Source organism: Podarcis bocagei (genome assembly GCF_964188305.1).
Source record: "Podarcis bocagei genome assembly, chromosome: 17".
Taxonomy (NCBI): domain Eukaryota; kingdom Metazoa; phylum Chordata; class Lepidosauria; order Squamata; family Lacertidae; genus Podarcis; species Podarcis bocagei.
The window spans coordinates 3327372-3346830 of record NC_138143.1 but is presented as its reverse complement, the minus strand read 5'-3'; the positions used below and the strand labels follow the sequence as shown (position 1 = coordinate 3346830).

The following is a 19459-nucleotide window of genomic DNA, read 5'->3' as shown; positions in this document are numbered from 1 at the left end:
TTTGTATGTCAGAACAAACAGCAAACCAGCAGCTAGGGTGGTTCCATCAGAACTGGCATAATATGTTATTGGCTGCAGCCTGCACCAACACACTGCTCATTCAAATTAAACTATAGTTTATTTTGTCTACTGTTTGTGATCTGCAAACCAGGCCTGTGTGTAGTTCATTTTGTCATAATTAACACATACTCAACTTTTCCTAACCATTCCTTTATTTAGAGATATTTTGCAAGTTTCCAATATCCGGGGGGTGGGGGTGGGGAGAGACCCAATCAGATCAATAACAATGCAAAGCTGGCGGGAGTGGTGGATGGTTTTGTTTTTGTTTTTAACCAACTGCTGTTTTACGTAAGCAAATAGGTACATGGTCTGACTTACTTTTGATTATAATTTAGTGGTGACTAAGGACAGATCGTGAAGCTGAGGCTCCAATACTTTGGCCACCTCATGAGAAGAGAAGACTCCCTGGAAAAGACCCTGATGTTGGGAAAGATGGAAGGCACAAGGAGAAGGGGATGACAGAGGACGAGATGGTTGGACAGTGTACTCAAAGCTACCAACATGAGTTTGACCAAACTGTGGGAGGCAGTGGAAGACAGGAGTGCCTGGCGTGCTCTGGTCCAGGGGGTCACAAAGAGTTGGACACGACTAAATGACTAAAGGACAACAATGTCACTGGAACAAGTTCTGGGGGTGGATATATAAGCATACTAAGGGCCAAGCTTGTATGAATGTAATTAACATGGATGGTATAAAAGGGAAAAGAGCACATGGATTCTAACCCCCACCCCCTGATTCTGACAAAGATGCTCCCCTTCTTATTTGCGCTAGGAAGGAAGGCTCCAGAAGATCACCTCTTTTGTACCTCTTTTTAATAAAAGTGGGACCAATATGGAAATAATTGCTGATGATTTTCAACTGACCTAATGAGTGTTGTATCAATAACCACCATTAATTGATTTATTACATTTTATTTACTTATTACATTTATTACATTTTTATTAGGCTTGAGGGAAAACAAGCAGGTGGGAAAAGAAAGCAACAAATAGCAAGGAATAAGACAGATTGACATTTATATAAAAACTGAAAGACTAGAGGCCATTGGTTTATACTGAACATTTTTATTTAAAAACACACACCTGTCGTATATACTGTAGACTGTCCACCTGGTAGAGCGGCTTATTGGTTTTATACATATATGTAGTATTTCAAGCAATACTTGGTGAAAACAAGCTATCTCCCCGAAGCACAATTAGCACTGCTGCAATAAATGTATGTACATTTTGCTGTGGCTCTCAAGGTAGGATTGTGGCAAACAATGACCAGGAGAAGAATGGCCAGTGGAAGAAGTTCCAAATTGGAGGTACATGTGCTAGGGATAGGTTCATTAAATTGCCAAAATCAGATACTTTCACCACTCCATTGATTTGTATAGGACCAGATGAATGGAATTAGGATAGGAATTAATTCAGTTTTCCCCTTCTGCTGAATCAGGGCTGGTAAGTAGTAGCACAAAGGTAAATAGTGGTGTCAACGGAGAAGTCATTCACATTGCATTTCAGAAATTAGAAACATAGGTGTGACTTTAGCAGGGCTGTTGAGAGCAGATGGAGTGCTAGTCTCAGTTCTGGGGAAAGCTCACAAGGGGAGTTAAAAATGGATCACACATTCCAAGTGTCAGGCTGGGGTAGCAAAGGGGAGGTTTGGCCTCATTGAAGTGCCTCAGTTCAAACGGAAGGAAGTTTGGATCTAGGATGGCAAGGGACTGCAGCCTGGGCTTGGGAAGGGCCAGCAGAGCCTCTGCTGGAGGTGCCCAGTGAGGAAATGAGCACATTTTCTCCTCAAACTCTGCATCTCAGCTTCTTAGCTGGTCTTGTTATCTGACCTGCCCTCCTCCCCCTTTGAGTCCTTAATCGGGCTCCACTGTCCGATTAAGTACCTTCAAAGCGGCTTGTCAGGCAGCTAAACCTGTCTTTCCTTGCCCCTTTGGCTACAACTGCTCTGCCGTCCTTGAGGATAAGCTTGGCTTAGCAGAGGCTTTCCAGCCTTAAGGACGATTAAGGAAGACAGGAATGCCGGGGGGGGGCACAGATAATTTGTAGCCATAGAAGAAGAGACCTCGGGACCCCTCAGGTATAAAGGCAACCTGTACAGCCACACAGTGACTCATTACCCGCTCGCCATGGTACCCCGGGCCGTCCGGCTGCTTGTGACTCCGTCCTCGCAAAGGGATGTGAACTGAAGCCGGATTCTCTTTCTCTTTCTGCCCCGTCTCAAATAGCTGCCTCTCAACCTGCCTTTCCCACCCATTCCCAAGCAGGCCCTCTCTTTCAGTTTTCTCTGCTCAATCCATCTTGCTTTGCACACACTCCACTACCCTCTCAACTTCCCAGCCCCATCATTTCCATCTCATTGTCCCCACTGCAATCCCCACCATGCACAAAGCCCGCTCTGACTCCCAGGATGACCTCCCGGAAAATTTCTTCATCCCAGTGCCCTTGGATGTTGCCAACATCACAACTCTAAGTCCTTTTCTGGTACCTCAGACTCACCTTGGTAGTCCAGGCCTCTTTATGAGTATGGCTGCCTTCATGTTCCTACTGGTTGTACTTGGGGTACCCATCAACATCCTCACCATCTTCTGCACTTTCAAGTACAAGAAGCTCCGCTCCCACCTCAACTACATCTTGGTCAACCTTGCTGTGTCAAACCTGGTGGTGGTCTGCATTGGATCTACCACTGCCTTCTACAGCTTCTCCCACATGTACTTCATCATGGGCCCTCTGGCTTGCAAGATAGAGGGCTTTGCTGCCACATTGGGGGGTAAGTAAAATCTTTGAAACTTAGTAGCATTGGCAAGAATGAGGAGGATGAGTGGGGGGATGAGAGAGCAAGAAGACACAAGACTGGGGAAGCTGATGAGTATGTGGGGCTATCTGAGGATTTCAGGGTACTGTGAAGTGACATTGTCAGTTAGCAAGCCAGAGACAGCTTGGGCAAGGGAAATTGCACATTGTGAATAAGACAGCAGAGACTGAGGTTTGGGGAAAGCAAGGAATTGGTATGTGGCTGTTTTCTGCATCTGCATTTCCATATGCATAGGGGGCTGACTAGACAACCCTGTCCTCTGTTTTTTACTCCCAACCAGGCATGGTGAGCCTATGGTCCCTGGCAGTTGTGGCCTTCGAACGATACTTGGTCATTTGCAAGCCTCTGGGAAACTTCACCTTCAGAGGCACCCATGCCATCGTTGGTTGCATGATAACATGGGTCTTTGGCTTGGTGGCTTCAGTACCACCCCTGTTTGGCTGGAGCAGGTATGTGCTGGAGAATAAGGTTATGTCAGGGAGGGGAAGGCTGAGCTGAGATTATGGGACTAGAGGCAGTCTGGGTTAAGGCACTAAGACGGAAATTTATACCTTACATGGAATTGAGTTGTGTACACTTCCCCCCACTTCTGCCTGAGGTACCTCACCAGTTCTTTGCCATGCCTAATGTATTTAGGGTAAAATTAACGCCACCCTCTGCTATTAGTGGAAACCTATTGCTGAAAAGTGTTTAACTTCCTTAGGTATATTCCTGAGGGGCTGCAGTGCTCGTGTGGTCCTGATTGGTATACAACGAACAACAAGTGGAACAATGAATCTTATGTCCTATTCCTCTTCTCCTTCTGCTTTGGAGTGCCCCTGTCTGTTATCGTCTTTTCTTACGGTCGTCTTCTTCTAACCCTGCGGGCAGTGAGTACTACCTCTTTCCTCCCTTCTGCTCCCCTCTGATGAGACACAGCAGTAAGGAAAGGTAGCAGACAGCACCACCACCAGGGTGAAAATCTGCTCAGGTGTGTAACTGTCCAAACTGAAGAGGAGTGTCTAGAAAAGGATGGGTAAGAACAGGTGAAGCGGCTGTGGAATGCCTCAGTCCACCAACCAGCATTAGCTCTTTCCAGTCTTGTTGCCAAGTATCCTTTTTGTGGGAGAAGCTAAAGATCCAACATGGGGTAGGCAAACTAAGAGCCGGGGACGGGATCTGGCCCAACTGCCTTCTAAATCCGGCCCGCGGATGGTCCAGGAATCAGCGTGGCCAGATGGGTGGGGTATAAACAAACAAACAAACAAACAAACAAACAAACAAACAAACAAACAAACAAACAAACAAATATTATAGCAGTGTGTTTTTACATGAGTAGAATGTCTTCTTTTATTTAAAATGCATCTCTGGGTTATTTGTGGGGCATAGGAATTCGTTCTCCCCCCCCCTTCTTCAAAATATAGTCCGGCCCCCCACAAGGTCTGAGGGACAATGGACCGGCCCCCTGCTGAAAAAGTTTGCTGACCCCTGTTGTATATTAAAAGCAAGTGTGGCCCCTCTTTGGCCTGCTTCCCCACCGGGAGGCTCTGGTGGACTACAACCCCTGCCTGGACGGGGATTTGAACTCATGTCTGTTGTTTCCTGAAGTGACGTGCTCTTGACTCCATGCTACACAGACACAGGTTAATGTAAAATTCTGTAGGTGCCACATGCCTAAGGGCCAAATGAGATGTGATATTAAATGTGTGAATGCATGTAAGGTGTCTAGTTAATGGGCAGTATCCAAATAATAATAATAATAATAATAATAATAATAATAATAATAATAATAATAATAATAATTACATCCCATCAGTGGAAGGGTTTGTGCTTGCACAGTGGAACTTTCTCCCCCTCTCCTTGGGGGATTGGGGGAACCCCTAGAACAGATTTAAGATGCACATGAGAGGAGGGGAGGGGGAGAAAACTCCGTTGCACAAACACATATACTTGAACTGGCAGGACAATTACTTTGTGCTATGTTGGATACAACTGAATATCGCTAAATAACTGTCACCAGGGAGCCAAATAAGGATTGGTACTACTTCATACAAATAGGCAACGTAAACTATCTACCCTGCTTCTGCAATCCTAATTAAAATGTCCCTAGCTGATACTCCCCCTCGGGTGGAGAAAAGAAGTCATTGGGACTGTTGTGGGGGGAGACATTCTTTTCATTGTGCATTCATGATGCATAGCACACATGATTACTGGTATATTGGGGTGGTTATATGCAAACTCTGTTTTTATTGATTGATTGATTGATGGATTGATTGATGGATGGATGGATGGATGGATGGATGGATGGTTTGGATTTGTTACCCATGCTTCACCAGAATGGGCTACAGCAATTTAGATATACAGAATTAAAAACATATCCCAGGGCAGGTCTCAGCAATTTAAATATGTATTATTAACAGTAGTTTTAAACAAAATACAGTCACAAGAAGGGTATGGGGCCTAAAAATATATATATCCCCAGTGTCAAAGGCCACAGTCATATGCATCTTCAGCATGCAGCAGAACCTACACGAGGAAAGTGCCGGATGCCCCTTTGTGGGCTGGAAATCCTATCCCTTAGGGGCCACCACAGTGAATGCCCTGAACTTCTGAGGGTGGTGCAACTACTTCTGCTCATACACACCAACTTACAAAGCCGATTGAGGGGACTGGTGTCACGCACACAGATTGCGTGTGTGATGTCACATGCCTGCGCTTGTCAAGTGTTTGAGGTGGTGTGCACCGAGCGTCCCGAAGGTCAGCTTCTCCTCCCCTTCTTGTGGTTACCAGGGGAAGAGGCCCCGGCTCCTGCCAACTCTTGCGCCAAGCGCTGTGCACACTGAGGACCCTGATCAATACTTTTCAAGCAAGGCATCAACAGATTCAGCTGCAATGGCAGCTGTACATGTGTGTTGAGTTACATCTGCATACTTTCGTGCACTGCACACGTATGAAGGCACACCAGTGTGTACAAATCTGTGTACAGATGCACAGTTCCTGCCATCAATCTTCTAAACCAGCACTTCCCAAACTTACAATGATCGCATACCCCTTATGAGAGCTTAGACTTACCAGCAGCCCCCTTTCGGGTGAAGATAATTTGGGGTTAGTTTTAATAATACTATTTTATCTTTGAATTGTCTGCTGCAGCTAAAAAATCAATGTTAAAGTAACATTAAAATTTCTGTTTGCGTACTTCTAGGGGTACATGTATCGTGTTTTGGGAAACACTGCTTTAAGGAATTGCTTCCCCCTGTATCAGCTAATGCAGAAAGTGCAATGAAGAAAATATGAAGGAACTGGAAGGAGTAGGAAGAGGAATTAATATTTGTTTTGGGAATAAAAATATGGGAGGAGTCCCATTCATTTCAGTGGGGTTTGTAGAGGAAAGCTGCTCAGTGGATTATGTTCCATATCAACTAGGAGGTAGGGTAAGAAAATAATGGACTTGCACTGAAGGGAAGATTTTTAGGCCGAATGTTAGCGAACTCGTAAGAGCACAAGCAGTGATAGTTGTGGAACCTCTGATCATGGAAGGTTTAAATAAAAGGTAGAATGACGTCACTTGGCAATGCTCTATGGAGGAAAAACCAGGTTTCAATCAGATAAACCACAAGGTCCCTCCCAATGTAGTGATTCTTAGCTAGGACCTTGCATTCAGAAATCTATTCCATGGGTACTAGGCTCCACCATGAGAGACAGAGGTTGTGGTGATAAGCATAGCCAGTGTTTTATTACGGCAGATTGAACCCCCTTCACCCACTCAGGTAGTGCCTTTGCTCACTGTAGACCTAATCAATACACCAGTGCTGCAGTTTTCCATTTTCTTTCTCCATCAATATGGCAACCCTGTACTGTGTGCACTCTGCCGCCTGGGCTTCAGTTATTCTCACTCATGGTTAATCATCTCCCCACCTCATCAGGTTGCCAAGCAGCAGGAACAGTCAGCCACCACACAGAAGGCTGAGAGAGAGGTGACCAAGATGGTAGTGGTGATGGTGATGGGCTTCCTGGTGTGCTGGCTGCCATACGCTTCCTTTGCATTGTGGGTAGTGACCCACCGTGGAGAACCTTTTGACGTTCGTCTGGCCTCCATCCCCTCTGTCTTCTCCAAGGCCTCCTCTGTTTATAACCCTGTCATCTACGTCTTCATGAACAAGCAGGTTAGCACGGGAAACATCTATAACCAAGCTGGTCTGGGTAGAAAGAGAGAGTGGCACATTTATCCCTGGTCCTGAATGGGGTAACTGTGCCCCTGAAGAACCAGGTGCGCAGCCTGGGAGTCATTTTGGACTCACAACTGTCCATGGAGGCACAGGTCAATTCTGTGTCCAGGGCAGCTGTCTACCAGCTCCATCTGATACGCAGGATGAGACCCTACCTGCCCACAGACTGTCTTGCCAGAGTGGTGCAAGCTCTGGTTGTCTCCCGCTTGGACTACTGCAATGTGCTCTACGTGGGGCTACCTTTGAAGGTGACCCAGAAACTGCAACTAATCCAGAATGCAGCAGCTAGGCTGGGGACTGGGAGTGGCCAAGACCACATAACACCGGTCCTGAGAGACCTACATTGGCTCCCAGTACATTTCCGGGCACAATTCAAAGTGTTGGTGCTGACATTTAAAACCATAAAGGGTCTTGGCCCAGTATACCTGAAGGAGCGTCTCTACCCCCATCGTTCAGCCCGGACACTGAGGTCCACCTCCAAGGGCCTTCTGGCGGTTCCCCCCCTGAGAGAAGTTAGCTTACAGGGAACCAGGCAGAGGGCCTTCTCAGCAATAGCGCCCGCCCAGTGGAACGCCCTCCCATCAGATGTCAAGGAAACAAACAACTATCTGAATGTTAGAAGACATCTGAAGGGAAGTCTTTTAATGTTTGATATTTTAGCGTTTTTTTAATATTCTGTTGGGAGCCACCCAGAGTGGCTGGGGAAACCTAGCCAGATGGGCAGGGTATATTATTATTATTATTATTATTATTATTATTATTATTATTATTATTATTATTATTATTATTATTATCCCATACCTCTTGTATGCTCTGTTGGATTTCCCTGGCATCATTTAGGGCTCTGGCAATCTCTCCTCACTGCCCTAAATGTTCACTTGTGCCCCCTATGACCAGAACTTCACGCAAAGAATATAAAATCCCTCACTTGGCTTACATGTCAACATTTCTCCCTGAGCTTATCAAGGACTCTGGTATCATCTCAGGATATGCACTCAGTGCCCCTCTGTCAAATTACCTGCCCTACAGAGTATGCATAGCAGTACATGTAATTGGAGACATTTCCGTTTTGAAGAGAGCTTTGTGATTTTCACACTGAACTTGGGGAGCACCCTTTGGTTCCCTGCTAGGTTGTCCCTAAAGTGTCAGTAACAGTGGACAATGAGAAGGTCAGTAATTGTTGAGAAGTTTCTCGGAAAGACAGCTTCTGCACCACTGTCTGTCTTCGCCTGCAATATGTAGCCACAGAATAATGTTAGGCATGGTTCAGGGTTGCGCTCTGAGAGAGGCACTGTTGTGATGGAACAGGTCGGCAAATGTGTCACAATCTTCTGCAATGTGCAGGGGTTCCTTGGCGGATGAACAGATGTGAACAGGCTTCCCTTAAGTTTGAAAATCAGAGCTGGAACCCTGGCATTCAGCACTGTACCTCTCTTGTATGGACTAGGGCTCAGAAAACTGTTGTGTCCTTCTTCCCTAGGGCTGTGACATCCCTGCTAATTAACCCTCTCTCCATTTCAGTTTCGTTCCTGCATGCTGAAGCTTGTCTTCTGTGGCAAAAGCCCCTTTGGTGAGGAGGAGGATGTTTCGGGTTCCTCCCAAGCCACCCAGGTCTCATCAGTGTCTTCCAGCCAGGTGTCACCAGCGTAACCATGAGCAATGCCCACACCACCCACTCTACCTCCAGGGAACACTTCTACTGTATGCAGCAACACCCTTTGCCCTGCACAGCAGGATGCGCCCAATGTGTGCATTACTCCTGCAAGGGTCCCACTGCAGTTCCATTCGTTGCATCCAGCATTTGGTTTCTGTACAGGGCGCTCACATTACATACCCCAACCGGCATTGCTCCACCCGTCTGTACAATTAATGTTGCACTACAAACAGTTGTTGTGCTCATGGACTGCTCTTCCTGTCCCACTGAGGTGAGCAAGGTTATTGGACACACTGAATAGCTATGGATGGCAATCAGGGGAGTCACTACCAGCTGCTGCAGAACAGTCAAGACCCTCGCCTTGTGGAAGTGACATCTGGCTGGTCCAGCCTTCCTTGTCTCTGCCACTGCTGGCAAATCTGTAAAAAGAAGAGCATCTGGGTTATATGTGAATGTCTTTCTGAGCTCTGGTTTATGTGCATTAGGAATTGGGTGTGCTATGAACGGTTAGCTTGACAAACTGCTGTGCATGTACTCATTTACTTCCACCTCCATGAGAGAACAGTCCCATCTCACCAGCATCAGATCTGGCACATCTGGCCACAGGTGTCTGATTTGGAGGAGGGAAAATTTTATCCTCTTAGATAGTAAAATTGCAAGTCAACCTTCCCTTTCTCTTCCTCCTCCATATTTCATTACCTCCAGCAGGAGGCAGCAAAATGTATGTCAATGCTTGCAGATAGTAGGTCTGATAACCCTCAAAGCAGAACACAACACCACAGATGAGCTTTGTGTTCAAAGTAACCCTAAACTCTGAATGCAAACACTTTTGCATGGCAGCTGCAGGGCATGGATCACTAAAATTGCCTGATGACTTCCATTGGAGCAAATGCCAGAGATACCGTAGGTTACTGGGCTCTGTGGGCCATTCCTCCTGAATTCCTTCCATTAACACAATGACTCATTGGGGTCTTCAGAATCAGCATGTCAGAAGACACAAAACCAGTTAACCAGTACCTCTTGAGAGGTTCCTGTCTAAAATATATTTTAAAACCTTCCATTAAAAAGGATGGGGATTTAACAACCCCTCATAGCAGGATATGTGAGTACTGAGGAGTTATTTCACAGGGCTGTCATGTCATTATCAGATATAGCTATTCCTTATAGTTCTCAGAAAAGCAATTGACTGCACCTTAGGCCACAAAAGTAAGAGCCAAACGTGCTTTGAACATGTTAAGCTATTCAAAGCATGTTACATACGTTATCTCAATAATCGTAACACCAGCCCCATAAGGCAGCCTGGCATTATGAGCTATATTACTGAAGGAGAGCTGATCAACGTGGTTTTGCCTAAGGATACCTGGTAAGTTCATAGCTAAATCAAGGTTTGAAAACTGGGAACATCCTGACATATAGTGTATGTTCTAAACAAATAGTAAGGGCCAGGAATAAAACAAGGTAAAAAAACCCCTCATAACTTACTCTTTTAGAATGCCTCATGACTTCATGTGACCTCCAATACTTTGAGTTTCTGGGGATGGATAAGTTACTTTCCCCTCTGCTCTTTACCTGTCATCCCCTCATGCCATTGCCAGGGTAGAAAAGAGAGAGAGAGAGAGAAACAGAAACAGGACTTATTAGGGAATAAAAGTGAAGGCAGTCTATAGAGCTTGCGGGGCCAGTCATGCCCCACATAGCCTGCTGATAGCAGTAGCTGAAGAGGGCTGTCATGAAAGGTAAAGGGGTCAAGGGCTACCTGCCTTCCCTATCATTTGAGCATTGAGCAACAACCTTCTGCACTAGATAAACCAGGCTGATAGGCTTCAAACTTTGCCTCTGCTGTGCCGCCCCCCTTTTAGCATACCCAAGAAGCAGATAGTCACTGAGGGCAATGGTGCTTGTATTTTGTAAATATCCAATAACCCCTCAAAGTCCACCCACATCTCTGTAATTCCCTTCTATCTTCATGATTATCACCTTGTAAATGGAATACCTCTCCCCAGTCTCTCCCACTTACATGAATAAATATAATGGAGATGCAGCTTTGGAATCCACAGTGATGGCTGATTATTTGCAATCGCATATTGTTGCTAGAGAAATGCCCATTGCATACCCTGCCTTTTCCTTTCTCTATACACCTGTTGTGTGCCACCCTGGGCCCTGCCACATCCCCAGGATGCACATGAAATAAGTGCTTCCTTATGACAGATACTTTCACTCTAGCCTGTTAAAGCAAGGAAAACCTGAATTTCCCAATGGAACAATGTATAAAATTGTTTATAACTCTTGCCTCTTGCATTTTGGCAAATCCTCCATAATCCCCTTGCCTGAGATCACACAGGCAGACAGCCATCAGGGGAAGTTCCTGAGTCTGCCGGTGTTTGCCCGGATGCTCTGCACAGAGGATGCCTGCGCAGCATCCAGATTGTCTTACCAAACACAAATGCTTTCTGTGCACTGTGTCTGGAACCATGTAAAACTGCCTAATCCTCAGGAATGTCACACCTTGGCCTGCCTGAGTCACTGTAACCCCACCTTATTGTGATTTATTTCTGACTATTCGGAAAGGAGATGCAAACCTTTAAGAAGAGAATGCTTTTGCTGTGTTCTGGGTCCTTCACCTGACAAGGGGTGGGGCTCTGTTGCAACAGATAATAAAAGATCAGCTTTGCTTTCACTGGATTTTCTGCCTCAGCTCATTCATCTTTGACTGGTAATGAACTCGGGGAGTTGGGCCATCAAAAGGCACCCCCTATTTTCTGGTAAAAGTATGTGATGATAAAGTCCCAATTTCTCCCCTTCTCTGAGTGATGGGGGCTGGGCTGTGTGGAAAAAACAGCAACCCGTCCAGGAAGGGCCTTGAATTCAAAACACAAGGAGCCTGTACATGGACAAGTTGCTAACGTGAATCTGGGGAAGGAGTCTCCCTTGCCCAGCCCCTCCTGTTGAAGCCTTGCCCTGGTGCCTTGCCCCCTGAAGAGTGTCAGGCGCGCGGCCGAGTTCTGCTAGTAGTGAACTTTTTCTAACTGTAAATAGTTCAGAACTAGCGGAATTCCTGACGAGAGCCCAGAAAGCTGGGGGCAAGGCCCAACTAAAAGACGAGATTCATCACAGCAATACTCTTGGCAACTCGTTCTACAAGTCAGGATCCCAGATCTCTTACTGAAGGACTGTTAAAGTAATCCACCACCTAACAGTCCTCAAACAGATACTCTACCTCCCCATTCAGATTCCACTTAAAATCCACCTTGCTGGATCCACAGATACTTCTGATAACCGAAACCACAGAAATAGTATCATGTGTCTCCATATTTGCGAACTTGCAGTCCCCCACACTTTATCTAGCTCAGAAGGACATGGGCCCCAAACTATAGAAAGTATACTTAGCTTTCAAACTGTAGGTTCTGCCAGGTTTCCACAGCGGACAGAGGTACATGCACGTAGTTATACCCCACCATTAGATGTCAGAAACTGACAAAGCCAGAGAAGGTATATGGAGCAATCAAAACCTTTGGCTGGGAAAACAAGATGATCAAGAGGTCTGGATGTGCAGTAACATTACGAATAAAAAGCACCATACTGTGGAAAGAGGTGAGGAGCTGCAGAGACCTCCGCAATATGCAAAAGCTGGAGGGTGTTGCACATATACGATCTGAAGAGAAACCTGAGCATGCAATGTATTTTTTCTGTTTTGCAGCTGTGTGATTTGTGTGCATATTGTATTGTAATGGCCATTGGCTACAAACAATAAGATTGATTGATTGATTGATTGATTGATTGATTGATTACACATATACATGCATACCAGCAGAGTCTGCCAGGCACTTGTGGTCTCTATCCCTTGGTGGCTCACAAAAAAAGAGAGTACAACATCCCATAAGCAGCACAATTATATCTTGAGCTGATTGATCAAAGGTGTTGTGCACTCCCTAGAACCAACTACAGGTGTCATGCAGGGAGGGGTGAGCCCAGTGCTTTTCCAGCTGGAACTCACTGGAACTCAGTTTTGACACCTGTCAGGTGGGCACCATTATCATTATAAGAGAACAAGGGAGGTGTTCATGGTGAGTTCCGGCACCTCTTTTTCTAGAAAAATAGCCCTGGGTGAGCCCCTCCCTCTCTCTTTCAAAGCACATGTGATTATTCATCAGGAGAACCTATAGCTGAAGGCACAACAGGTAGCCACAGTAAATGCTTTGTTTTTTCATAATTTAATCACAAATATATCCAAGGACAGACATTTTTGAATCTTCCCCTCCACACTAAAATATATACATGAAATGTCATCATTGAAGGAAAGTGCAATTGCACACACAAGGAAAGCATTTTCATTGCGTCCACCATGTTGCATATTAAAAAGTAACCAAGGTCCTTCCACCCCAGTGTGCACAGTTGCGCAAGTCATTTAAATATGCCCCATGCACTGTACTGCACACAAATGTACATCCTGCAAATATAACTGAAACCCCCTTCCACCCAAAAGCATTACCCCAAAGCGCAAGCTTCAATGGTCCTCTCCTTAAATGTGACTGACCCTGACATCCATTGAACAACCCAAGGTACCTGTCAGGATCCGGTCCCCGCGGTGTGCCCCTGGCGCTGCCTCCTGGACCTTTGCGGCGTGGCTCTTTCCACCTCAGCCTCCTAGGGCTCTGCCCCCTTTTCCGTGGCCGGGAGATTAAAGTTTCCAGTTTCCCTTAATCGGACTCCCCCGGAGTGACCCAAAAATCCCCTGGATTAGTTGGGGCCAAGGGGGTGGGTGTCACCTCCCATCAGCTGAGCAGCTTGGACTGAGCGAAGCTCACTGCAGTTTAAGGGGGAGGAGAATTAGGGCAGGTGTGAGCCGACTGGCAAGTAGAGAAGGGGAGCCAGCAGGGTCACATGGTTAAAATGGGGATCAGGACAGAGCGAGGCATTTGGATGCCTGTATGGAGCATCAAAATGGCGCACACACCAGATGCAGTTCTCACTGAAATGAATAGAAAAGCTCTTTTATAGTTCCTGTTAATTTAAATGGGGCTTTCAATGGAGATGGTGCCCAGTCGCTCAAAATAATGTTTCTTAATCCGCTGCTCAGAGTTCACATCCTGACGCAGTTACCACATCTTGAGTCATGGTAGGGTTACCTGTGGTGGGTGCTAAATATGGAAGCCAGAGACAGCATCTTCCATTCAAGAATCCAGTAATCTAGTTCTTCCTGTACCACAAAAACAAAAACAAGTTCTGGGCGATAAATCACAATGATACCATGAAAATATTCTATTTCCCATCAAGCTATATAATAGAGCAGGGATGCAGGAGCTTTCGACCCTCCTGGTGTTGTTGGGCCACAGCTCCTGTCCCTATTTTTCAGGGAAAGTCCCAGAATTACGAAAGCCATCCCAGCATCTAGGCCTAGGACCCTCGTACCTACGGGACTGCCTCTCCCGGTATGCCCCACGGAGAGCCTCAAGGTCCATAAATAGCAACACCCTAGTGGTCCCGGGCCCTAAGGAAGTTAGATTGGCTTCAACCAGAGCCAGGGCCTTTTCTTTGGTCGGGTGGCGGGATTTAAATTAAACAAGCAGAAAACTAAGGTTTTGGGGGGGAAATTGACAACTTCAGAAACAGAAAGGTTTCAGAAAGAGACAGACTTAAATGTGGTTAAAAAGGTGAAATACCTAGGGGTAAATATGACAGCCAAAATTTTGAAATTATTTAAGGATAACTATGAAAAGTGCTGGTCAGAAATTAAAAAGGACCTAGAAAGTTGGTCAAGATTGAAGCTTTCCTTGTTGGGTCGAATTGCTGCTATAAAGATGAATGTATTGCCAAAAATGCTGTTTTTGTTTCAGACCTTACAGATTGTGGACAAGGTGGAGTGTTTCAGGAGGTGGCAGAGAGATATTTCTAAATTTGTCTGGCAGGGCAAAAAGCCCAGAATAAAATTTAAAATATTAACTGATGCTAAGGAAAGAGGGGGGTTTGCCCTGCCAGACTTAAAGTTGTATTATGAATCAGCAGCTTTCTGCTGGTTGAAAGATTGGCTACTTCTTCTTGAGAACACTGATATCCTGGATTTGGAAGGGTTCAACAATGTATTTGGGTGGCATGCATATTTGTGGTACGACAAGGTAAAAGCTCATAGAGCTTTTAAGAACCATATTGTCAGGAAGGCAGTGTTTAATGTCTGGACAAAATACAAAGATTTACTAGAAAGTAAGACCCCCAAGGTGGTTGTCACCAATGGAAGCTAAGGCTCAGAAAAGACTCAATATGGAGGCCAATTGGCCGAAATATTGGGAAATATTAGAAAAAGATGGAGACACTTGGAGATTGCAGAGTTTTGAGAAATTAAAATATAAAGTGAGAGATTGGTTACATTATGCTCAGATCAGGGAGGCCTTTAATTTGGACAAAAAAACAGGCTTCCAGGTGGAAAAAAATCGAAATTAGAAACAGAACTGTTAGAACCCAAAACTAAGGTACTTTCAAAAATGTATAACTTGCTGTTAAAATGGAACACACAGGACGAAACGGTTAAATCAGCTATGATAACATGGGCGCAAGACATTGGCTATAACATTACGTTTGCTGACTGGGAACGATTGTGGACCACCGGTGTAAAATTTATGGCATGTAATGCCTTGAAAGAAAATATTATGAAAATGATATATAGGTGGTACATGACCCCAGTCAAGCTTGCAAAAATATACCACTTGCCAGACAATAAGTGTTGGAAATGTAAAGAAACTGAAGGAACATTCTTTCACCTTTGGTGGATGTGTCCAAAGGTCAAGGCCTTCTGGGAAATGATCTATAATGAACTAAAAAAGGTATTTAAATATACCTTCCTTAAGAAACCAGAGGCTTTCCTTTTGGGCATTGTCGGCCAAATGGTGCCAAAAAAGGACAGAACTTTCTTTATGTACGCGACAACTGCAGCAAGAATACTCATCGCAAAGTACTGGAAGACACAAGATTTGCCCACCCTGGAAGAATGGCAGACGCAACTGATAGACTATATGGAACTGGCAGAAATGACTGGCAGAATCCGAGACCTGGGAGAAGAGACAGTGGAAGAGGACTGGAAAAAGTTTAAGGACTATTTGCAAAAGTATTGTAAACTGTTTGAATGTTAAGATGATGCAGGACAGAAAATAATCTGACATTAGTAACTTAGTGGAAAGAAGTATGAAAATAAGCGAACCATAAGAACAAGGATGAAATTTTGATTAATATTATGTCTAACTTAAATATCTAAATATTTGATAATAAAGTTCAAAATTGGAGACATAATATTTGAAAGGTACAAAATAAGATTTGAGAGAAGGTGAAGCACTGCTGAATATAACTTTATAAATGGGAACGCAGGAAAGGGAGTTGTGAGGAAGTCCGAAAGGAAGGTTATGGAAATTTGGTTTTTTGAAACTTAATTATGCTGTATTTTATTTGTTTTGTGTTTATTTTTTTTCTATTTTGGTGATGGTGTTTTATGTGTTTGGCGATGCATTGTTTAAAACCTTTAATAAATATTTTATATTAAAAAAAAAAAAAAAAACCAGAGCCAGGGCCTTCTCAACACTGGCACCGGCCTGGTGGAACGCTCTGCCTTATGAGACCAGGGCCCTGCGGGATCTGATTTCTTTCTGCAGAGCCTGTGAGACAGTTGTTCCGCCTGGCCTTTGGCCTGGAGCCAATTTGATTCCCTCCCCCTCTTTCTTTCTTTTTTCCTTTCTCCTCCTGTGAAGTGGCTGCATCTTAATGTTTTAATGTTGTATTTTAATCTTGTTTTTTAAGTTGTATTTTAATCAACTTGCTTTTATTATTGGTTGGGCAGGAGGAGGAGCCGGTGTTTGTCCTGAGCAGTGGCGGCTGCAAGGGAGCACCCTGTTGCCTCCTCCCTGGCCCTGCCACTGGCCTCCTCCCTTGGGCCAAGCAGGGGTGCAGGAGGAGAGGCTGGCGCCACCCAGGCCCAGCCCCACAAGGCACACCGGCTCTGAGGGGCAGGCAGGAGGCAGGGTCACCCTGGGCATGGGCATGAAGGGGGAGCGCAGCTTTGTGCTCTCGCATCTAATCTGGCCACTTTCTAAAATGAATTTATTGGTGTGTGCTTTACTTTTTGCAAATCTACCAAAGAATAAAATCCAATCAGGATTAAGGGGTTTTCTCAGGAGGGTGGAGGGTGTGTGTGCTGTGTCCCATTGGTGTGGTGGTGGTGGAGATGCTATGCAAGTGGGGGCAGGGACAGAAAATGTGGGGCCGAGGAGGGCCAGTTGGGGGGGGAGTGAGAAATGTGCCTATTTTCCTCTGAGGAATGTTGAAGAGTCTTGGCCAGGCACAGGCAAACTCAGCCCTCCAGATGTTTTGAGACTACAACTCCCATCATCCCTGACCACTGGTCCTGTTAGCTGTGCCTTGATTTCTCAGCCGAAACATAACCTGGGGTAAGTGCCTGGAACCCCCTGGAATCTGGCTACTGCTTGACAGAGATGGGGAGTGGCGTGTAATATTATATTGGGTAGACTGCGTAAGTGCTTCTGTAGTGAGCATTTAGAATTGGGGAAGGGTGAATGCTCTCAAAATGAATATTATTCCCAGGTTTATTTATATTTTGAGAGGACTTCCAGTTTTTCTATCTGGATCATACTTCCAAAAGATAAACTCCCTGTTTAGAAAATGTATTTGGGGCTTAACAGCACCAAGAATATCCTTGCAGAGAATGCAGTTACAAATTAAAGAAGGCAGTTTTGAAATTCCAAATTTGGAACTATATCATGATGCTTATTTGCTGTCAAGTATTAAATATTGGAAAACCACTGTTGGTATAAATTTTCTGACATGGGTAACTCTAAAATACATACATAGAGCACCTTTGGTTGGTTGGACAATACTAGGATCAAAATATTCAAAATCCCAGGTGACTCTGGAAACCACTAAGTCAGTTAGATGGAATATATTGTCTAATAAAAACAAATCTGATTCATTCTCACATGCTTAACTTACTGTGTGGAGAAACCCTACTCTAAAGATTGCAAAAAAGATAGTAACATGGAAAAACTGGATGGAAGCAGGTGTGTTAACTTTGGACCTGCTAATAGATGAGGAAGATGAATTTTATACTTATGCTGTTTTAAGACAAAAATGTCATCCATCAGATGAGGCCCAGTGGCAATATCTTCAATTGCAACATCTCCTAACAAGAGTTTGGGCCGTCAGCCTTCTCAGCTTCTGAGACACCTGAGATATTGGAGCAATTGGATAGCTCACTTGAAACTAAAAAGCCAGTGATTACTCTTAAAATATATTTATTAACAACAAATAAGTTTGGTATGCAAACTTTAAGAAATGATTGGAATAAAGAATTGGAACTTTCAGTATTATCCAGACAGTGAGAAAGTATTTTAGCCTCGAAACTCAAGGTATTGATGGAGTTTAAATTAAGACTTATACAACAGAAAATAATATTCAGAATGTAACTTTTAGCGGAGAATATTCTTTTAACTATATACCTATTGTATGGAATTTAAAAATGGGACAATGAAAATGGTGACCAAGAGACTGATACTGATGAATTGGAAAAATGAATATATGATCCCCTTTAACCAATAGATTGACAACATGACAACACTCGCAACTTATGAATGGGCTGCTTACAGACATAGACTTTGGATAAATATGACAACATTTGGAATGAGTTTATGAAGAATGTAGTAGGCTATTAATATCTACATATGCATTAGGATAATAACATCATATATATTTAAATAAGAATGTATGGGAGTATACTACATTGAATTTTTATATGTTGTTTCCTACTCTACATTTTTCTTTTCTTTTTTTGTCTGTATCACTTTATTTCTTTGTACTGGTAATTGAAATTCTTTCAATCAAGTATTAATACCCAAAATAATATGGACTTGCCATGCTTTGTTCATTCACTTCTTATGGGACACTCAACCACATGATGCCACCAACCCCTCGTTGTCATCCTGTATCCCCCTCCCACAGTTTGGTTCTTTAGTGTTTTTTAAACTGCAAAAAGTCCAGCTTTTTTCAGAATGGAAGAAGAGAACCATGTCTTAGCACAACTTTTTTTTTTAAGGCAGGGTTTTGAAATGGGCAGTATAAACTCAGGAAGTAGAACCTATCATAGACCATCACACATTCAGTATGACCTTTTTACGACCCAATTATTTTTAATCAGTATTTTCATTACACTATACTGTATATTGATCTTCACTGAAAGAGAGGCAAAGCACTAACATTATTATTTTTTAAAAAACTAACAAACCTTTTTCTGTCAACACAATTAAAGGTGGTGACTAGATAAAGATATTTAAAAAATGATAAAATTAAATATTAACATGATAGCTTCATGGTGCTACAACACTGTAACTCTCTTTCATAAAAGAATAAATTATAACAGGGAAAGTATTGCAGTCCTAATTAAAAGATCAATTTAAAATGGGTTATAGAATGATGCCCCCCTCAGTGGTTCTAGTGGCTGCGCTCCATAGACCCCGCCCACAACATGTGTCAAGCCCATGGCTGTGGTCAGAACAGAGTGGCCTGGGAACACAGAAACAGTGCAATACTCTTGGTACTACAGAAAATCAGTTGCAATTCTGCTTGCAGCTTTCAAAGGAAGAGCAATGATTGGGCACTGGAGCTACCTGTCTGGATGCAGCCCTACTTAGAGTTGGCTGTTGTGTTGCTGTACAGTTACACACATCTCTATGAGTCTGTAACT

The 19459-nt window shown here is 44.1% G+C and overlaps 1 protein-coding gene across 1 annotated transcript; it reads left to right on the top strand.

The window, feature by feature from the left end:
• The first annotated feature begins 1073 nt into the window (after positions 1–1073).
• On the top strand, positions 1074–8732 carry LOC308576528 (blue-sensitive opsin-like). Its single transcript, XM_081175933.1, has 5 exons — positions 1074–2823; positions 3149–3317; positions 3572–3737; positions 6771–7010; positions 8595–8732. Exons 1-5 carry the CDS (start codon positions 2436–2438, stop codon positions 8721–8723), a joined length of 1092 nt encoding a protein of 363 aa, XP_081032059.1. The 5' UTR covers positions 1074–2435; the 3' UTR covers positions 8724–8732.
• Positions 8733–19459: the final 10727 nt, after the last annotated feature.

Coding starts and splice junctions, on each gene's coding strand:
- LOC308576528 (XM_081175933.1), top strand. CDS start 2,436: ATGCACAAAGCCCGCTCTGACTCCCAGGATGACCTCCCGGAAAATTTC. Junction 3,318..3,571: donor CCCCTGTTTGGCTGGAGCAG/GTATGTGCTGGA, acceptor TAACTTCCTTAG/GTATATTCCTGAGGGGCTGC. Junction 3,738..6,770: donor TTCTTCTAACCCTGCGGGCA/GTGAGTACTACC, acceptor CCACCTCATCAG/GTTGCCAAGCAGCAGGAACA.